This window comes from Colossoma macropomum, unplaced genomic scaffold (assembly GCF_904425465.1).
Source record: "Colossoma macropomum unplaced genomic scaffold, Colossoma_macropomum, whole genome shotgun sequence".
Classification (NCBI taxonomy): Eukaryota; Metazoa; Chordata; class Actinopteri; order Characiformes; family Serrasalmidae; genus Colossoma; species Colossoma macropomum.
Window position 1 is genome coordinate 537,366 of NW_023495723.1, and position 7,311 is coordinate 544,676.

General features: G+C 38.7%; 1 protein-coding gene across 2 annotated transcripts; it reads right to left on the reverse strand.

Moving 5' to 3' along the window:
* Positions 1 to 325: 325 nt before the first annotated feature.
* On the reverse strand, positions 326 to 6,837 carry LOC118802863 (aggrecan core protein-like). Of its 2 annotated transcripts, XM_036563287.1 has the most exons (5): positions 6,816 to 6,837; positions 3,259 to 3,349; positions 2,808 to 3,158; positions 1,830 to 1,871; positions 326 to 1,390 (listed from the first exon to the last, which is right to left on the reverse strand). In XM_036563287.1, the coding sequence occupies exons 2-5, from the start codon at positions 3,323 to 3,325 to the stop codon at positions 1,311 to 1,313; spliced, it is 540 nt and encodes a 179-aa protein (XP_036419180.1). In that variant the 5' UTR covers positions 3,326 to 3,349; positions 6,816 to 6,837; the 3' UTR covers positions 326 to 1,310. The 2 variants fall into 2 exon arrangements, with proteins under 2 accessions (XP_036419180.1, XP_036419181.1); XM_036563288.1 differs by lacking the exon at positions 6,816 to 6,837 and having other exon boundaries at positions 3,259 to 3,365.
* Positions 6,838 to 7,311: the final 474 nt, after the last annotated feature.

Below are 7,311 nucleotides of genomic sequence, written 5' to 3' on the forward strand. Positions count from 1 at the left end.
AATTGTTTTTGTTTATCATCAGCTCAGTTTCATCCTGTTAGAAGTGCTGACTATAATAAATAATACATAATAAAAGTCCCTGTTACTCTGCAGTTCTTTGTTTATTAAAAATCCTGACTTTTCGGAATCTTTGGTTCAGTTTTAGCCAAGGATGTTCGTTTCAGTGCGTCACACTGAGTGACTACAATCCTACATTACCTTAACTGTGTTTGACACAGCATTCATTAAAAATCATCACAGTCCGCTGTGTTCAGTCATGCAGCACATTTCTCTGAAATTATTTAAAACCAAGCAGCTCTTTCACTGAAATGAAGCTGCCTGATTCTTTGCCTTGTCTAAAACCAAGCAGCTCTTTCAAGTTAAGCAGTGTTTCATATCTTATAAATATAATATAAACAGATTTATCTGCACCTTATTTTATATCTTGATGATAATATAGTAGCTCATAATATCTTGATGATAATATAACAGCTGATAATAATTTGATGATAATATAGTAGCTCATAATATCTTGCATATCAATTGCAGCTGTTCAGATGGAGAAAATGCAACGGTTTTATTTGGCCTCTGTTTAATTCAGGTGGTCAAACTGTCCACACCACTTTCACTTTTCCACAAAGTTCATGGTTCGATATTTACTGTGGTCAGAAAAACACAGTGTCACACTCTGTGACCTAACTTATCACAATAAATATCACCATACTGACCAGCCATAAATCAGTTCCCACTTCCCATAAACTACAACCACCTTAAACACAGACTGTCAGATTGCTCTTCGTCAGAATCCACACAGGACCACACAAGCCTCTCTACCACGTCAAGGTCGCGATCTTCAGAGAGGTCACTATAGAGGTCACTATATGTCCAAAAGTTTAGCACACCCTTCATTTCAGAAGAAACGTTGGTGTCTATGAACTTTTGGACATACAGTGCCGGTTTCCCAGATCCAGATTAAGCCCAAGCCTAGACTAAACTGAACGTTCAATGGTGTAACAACACTGACGGTGCAGGTTAGTCCATAACTACACTCTTACAAAAAAAGGGGCCAAACTGGGATTTTCTACACGATACCACGAGTGTAAAGAACTTTTCTGAAGATTTCAGAACTTCCTCATAATGTAAAGGTGCTATGAAGGATTATTAAACCTTTCTATCATGTGGAAGTTCTTTACACCTTTAAAAGGTTCTCTGCACCCTCAGATCTCTTTTTGGTTCTTCAGGCAAATAAACTCTTTGAGGCATCTTTAGTTTTAAAAGTAAGTGTAGCTGTAACCAACATACCGGCTCATGTTGTACTGCTGTGTTTCCTCTCAGAAGAGATGGAAAAGTGAGCTTGAAAGGAGGGAAAGCGCTATGATCTGTGGGTAATGACTGGTCACTCCAGCCTCATCTGCAGAGAGAGAGAAAGAGAGAGTGTAATTATTGATCTGAACAGAAGGAAAATCATTATTTAAGACTTTATCACAAACATTCAGCTCTGAGAAAACTGGAGCTCTAAAAGGTTTAATTCACTGAATGAGAAGTAATTCAGTTCTAGATTGCTTAGAATGAACCACAGAACCTTAGTATGTTAATCTGTTCAGAGCTGTGTGGCAACATTAAAAGATCATCAGTGGTTCATATAAATATGGATACATTTAATTCAGTCCTCACATCAACATAATTTAGATCAGAATCTGATCCTTCAGATCCATCTTAATGACTTCCACACACAGAGACATAAAGATTACACCCTATTTGTCTTCACAGCTGGTCAGATGAATTATGTCACTATGCCACTGTAGGTCAGTGTGAGTTTGAGAAATGCTGTAGGCTTGATATTCACTCACCTGCTACAGCTACCCTGTCACTGAAGTCTTCCTCAGGTGTTTCTTTGGGGGAAAAAGAAAAAGAAATAAATGTTATCATTCTGTTCAGCACCGTGAGAGCCCAGTCTTCACAGAGGGGCTACATGTGATCTGGTCCGGTGGTCCTGCCCTGTACGTTCCTGCTGTTTTGCTGTTTTCAGTTTGTCCCAAGAAGGGCTTGTTAAAGAGCTGATTAAGTGGAATTACAGCAGAAAACCACAGAAATATAATGCAGTTACTCCAGGATCACAGTTTGAAACCACAGATCTCGTTTATAATTATGTTAAGAGGCCATCGTTTCTGCATGCTAGTGCTAAACTCAACCAACTTATATAAACAGCATTTACCAAGTGACAGACTTACTACAAGATGGAGTAATTACTGACAGTCTACCGACACTTTGTGCTGGTGGGTGTGGCCAATTTAGCAATTAACCTACTTAGAACCTGCATGCAAATTAATAAAGGTCTAACTTTGTCATTAAAACATGATCAGTGCAATATAACCATACGTTTAACTCCAGTTATGAGAAAAAAGACTTTTTATCCATCTTCGGTTCAATCTGTGATCATTAGATCAAAATAATGGCTTATTTTCTCATGATTTTTACACAGTGAGTCAACATAATGGCAAAATCAGAAAAAATGAGTTAATACTTGCGTAAAAAGTTCATGATCATTTTGACGTAAGTGATTACATTGAGAAATTAAGACAATCTTTACATATTACATTAACATTTTAGAACATAATCATTTTCTGTTTTAAAATTTTGGGCTGATGGTATGAGCTGAACTTGAGTTCTGTGCCAGGTGCATCTGGAACCCGTGTGAAACTGTAAAATCTCTGTTTAATTTCATTGACCACATCTTTGTAGCTTAGGAACTGTGTGATTTTGAACTTGTGTTGAATGTAACCTCTCAGCGACGTCCAACATACTAACCACTGTGAAACAATGCTTACCATCTACTGAGAGCTCCACGCTCTGGAGGAAGACTCTTTGAGAACGGAGGGATCTCTTCTTTCGTCTCACCAGCAGGTAGCTTTCATAAACTCCTGCATCATCAGGTCTGATGTTCTTCAACTCCAGTGAACAGTCCCCCTTCAGCAGGTGATCTTCAGGAACGTCCACACGGTCTTCATACCGCTCACCCTGATACAGATCTCCACCCCTTCGCTCAAACACCGTCTCAGAGATGGTTCGCCACTGAACATGAGGAGTTTGGGTGGACATGTTTCTACAGTCACATGGTAGAACAGCTGAGGAACCCACTCTGGCAGACATGAAGATTCGAGAGGGTGCAGGAAAGGAGCCTGGAGGAAGGGGGGGGGGTATTAAAAACACTGAATTCTAGCACTTTGTAGAGGCAGTTGATGTCATTAGAAGATGTGTGGAGTCCAGTCAGACACTCACCAGCACAGGCAGCAACACACAAAATGACTGTAGTGTAAAGAAGTGAGGTCATGGTGTTCATGGTCATCTCTGGACGACTATGTGCAGGTTTCTGTAAAAAAAAGGCAGCATGTAACTACAATGGCGTATTACAGTTGACAGTGTAAGATCCGGTTAGCAGAGTTATTCATATGAAAACTAATACAGTTATGATTCCAGAAGATTCCAGTGTAAAACTAATTAAACTTGTCTTGCATCATCAATGAGTCATCTCTCTTAGTGCATCCTTACACTTCAGCACTCCAGCCCCAACTACATTCGCTGCAGGGGTGTTGAAATGACTGTATATGCCTTGTTTGAATACTGAAATCCCGACACACTAAACACCCACAGTTTCCCCAAATACTCTATAACTAAAGGATCTGAATCTGGGTTTAAAGTCCAACAAGGATATCAATACAAACACACAATTTAATGCTTTGAAGGTCTGCTGGTGTTCAACTGTAACAACCATCTCCTGTTCTAGAGAGTTTTCCATCTTTTACATGGAAAACAAACCCAGAAAGTAAACGGCTAAATAGCTAAATATTGCAAAAAAGGGCTTAATTAAAGAGGAGAAGGTTGGTTTATCTGTAAAAAAGCCAGAACACTTTACAAAACCATCAGGAATCCTACACTGTCTGTTTCTACCTGGGAGAGTGCAGTTCTCCGTGTGTGGAGCTCTGGAGGAGCTTCATTCCACATCTCACACAGACTGAGTTACGAGTTTCAGTCGTGGGAGTGTTTTATCAGCAGGAAGTGAAAGGGAAAGTGGCGGGATTTACTGTACCGGTTTCCCCGTTTTTTCTCGATGCTTTTGTGAATTCATATTAAATAATTGATTAATTGACCGATTATCTACCAGTTCTCAGTTTATCCAGTTACGAAGGAGCCGAGAAAACACGAGACTCCGCTTTGTTCATGATGTGCCGTTTGCGAGAGAGTCGACTCAATGAACTGACTGAGTGAACGCTCCAGGGAGCCGACTCGCGCTGCACTACAGCCCCCAGCATGCACTGCAACGTAACGTGTGCTCCAGCTCTCCTCCCCCAACAGCAGTCTATGGGACAGCGGTCACACTTCAATTCTACCCAGTTCCACACCAGTCACATCACCAAACACACCAACTGCATTTCAGCTGCAGGTCAACCAACATGCACACTGACCAGCTCAGCAGCTCAGAAACCGAGCTTAAGTATTAATGACCCTGCAAAAAGAAAGGATGGCAGGTGTCCAGTTCAAGCTGATAAGTAGATTTATAATAGTATTTCAAGTATTTATGTAATATTTCAAGCTCTCTTAAAGTGCCTGGACTTTACTGCTGACGTTTCTGTGTATGGTGAATAAACACTGGTCAGTTCAGGTTGTAGCTCAACATTAAAAATGAAATGAAAACGTTTTCTCAGGTCCTCAGATGTGTTGAGATTTTTTAATACGGCCCCTTTAGTGGCTGAGTCTGACACCCCTGTTCTAGATGATCTGTCTTTCAGAACTACCACAGCTAAGCACTGATTGATCCTGAACCCCTGAAGAGCAATTCCAAAAAAATAATCCTCACAAAACCCATTGCTTTTATGAGAGAAAGCAATAAATCAGTCTAATTTATTTATATAGCTGTTAAAACAAGCATAATACGTAATGCATTACTGTGACGCTGGGTTCAAAACTAATACACGCCGTTAATGAGCTAATTAACTGGTGGACTAAATTATATAGGTTCAAAACTAATACACACCGTTAATGAGCTAATTAACTGGTGGACTAAATTATATAGGTTCAAAACTAATACACACCGTTAATGAGCTAATTAACTGGTGGACTAAATTATATAGGTTCAAAACTAATACACACTGTTAATGAGCTAATTAACTGGTGGACTAAATTATATAGGTTCAAAACTAATACACACCGTTAATGAGCTAATTAACTGGTGGACTAAATTATATAGGTTCAAAACTAATACACACCGTTAATGAGCTAATTAACTGGTAGACTAAATTATATAGGTTCAAAACTAATACATGCCGTTAATGAGCTAATTAACTGGTGGACTGAACGTTTACTGAAAATTATATAGGTTCAAAACTAATACACGCCGTTAATGAGCTAATTAACTGGTAGACTGAACGTTTACTGAAAATGAAATGGGTTCAAAACTAATACACACTGTTAATGAGCTAATTAACTGGTAGACTAAATATATAGGTTCAAAACTAATACACACCGTTAATGAGCTAATTAACTGGTGGACTAAATTATATAGGTTCAAAACTAATACACACCGTTAATGAGCTAATTAACTGGTAGACTAAATTATATAGGTTCAAAACTAATACATGCCGTTAATGAGCTAATTAACTGGTGGACTGAACGTTTACTGAAAATTATATAGGTTCAAAACTAATACACGCCGTTAATGAGCTAATTAACTGGTGGACTGAACGTTTACTGAAAATTATATAGGTTCAAAACTAATACACACCGTTAATGAGCTAATTAACTGGTAGACTGAACGTTTACTGAAAATGAAATGGGTTCAAAACTAATACACACTGTTAATGAGCTAATTAACTGGTAGACTAAATTATATAGGTTCAAAACTAATACACACCGTTAATGAGCTAATTAACTGGTAGACTAAATTATATAGGTTCAAAACTAATACACACCGTTAATGAGCTAATTAACTGGTAGACTGAACGTTTACTGAAAATGAAATGGGTTCAAAACTAATACACACTAATTTTAGGGAGAAAATGCGCCGCTGCTGAATAAAGAGCCACTGGGTTCTGACCCTCACAGACAAACTACATTTCACATCTGAAATATCCCAGGTGGTTTTTAGGCCCCTCAGGTGTTCCTTACCCTGCTGAAAAAGGACCAAAATGGGTTTGCTTTCTAATAGGAACTGGCTTAATGATCTCCAGTAAAGACCACTGGTTTCCTGTAGAACAGCTTTAGATCCCATTAGGAAGCCATGCAATGCATGTAGACTCACCTGTTAGGCCATTAGGATCCTTTACACTGTGATATCAACCCATTTAAAAAGCCAAACACATTACAAAACCATCAGGAACTGCAGTGGTTTCCATGTTTTTTTCAGGAGGATTGTTTTGCATATACATGACAAGAATGTGTAATCACATACACGTATGTACATGCAAGTCACATGCAATCCGTAGTGTTCACATGATGTGTTTACTTGTGGATTAACTTTACTTCTTAGTTCTGTGAGTTGAAAGAGTCGACTCATCTGATCTGAATCACTGACCACACTGAACTGGCTACTCCAGTGTTTACAGTATCTCTGCTACAGTACAGTAGTGTTAGACTCTGTAGATCATCTCTCGACTGTGTTTACATCTCCACAGCTGGACAGTGAGGATCTCTGCTTTGTTGATCTCTCAGCTAACATGGTTTAGCTGCTGCTACACGGTTCAGCACAGCTGTTCATTCATTCATGCTCACTCAGAGTCATGTGAATCAGTAGGCATGCTTTATGAACACTGTTATTGATGTAAATGTAATAAAGTATTTACCTTGTTGTGCTTTTATTGTCCTGCCGTGTTGACTGCTGTGATCCTGTCATGCTCTTCCTCTCAATGAAAGGTTTAAAACAAGCATTTTGAGCATTTATATGCAGTGTCAGGGGAACTTCCCCTTCAGCTGCAGACAAGAAGTCTCTGTTCAAGGTTCTCAAGGAAGCTCTATGTAACATAATCAGTGTGGCTCCCCCTACAGGGCCAGACTGAATGGCTCTACTCACTGCATCATGTTACATTTCCTCATTAAAATGCAGGTGTGCTGTTTGATTAGTTGATCATCCGGTATGGAGAAAAAATAGATTGCATGTATTTATCAAATATATTTTTGCAATGTATGAAAATGGCCAAAAATGTGTTTGTTAAAATATTTTTAAGTTATTATTTGTATGTGTTATATATTTATTTGTTTGTTATTATCTGTGTTGAGTTGTGTGTAATGCAGGTTACAGATGAATCTAAATGTACTGACGTCTGTGATCTGCACTGTACT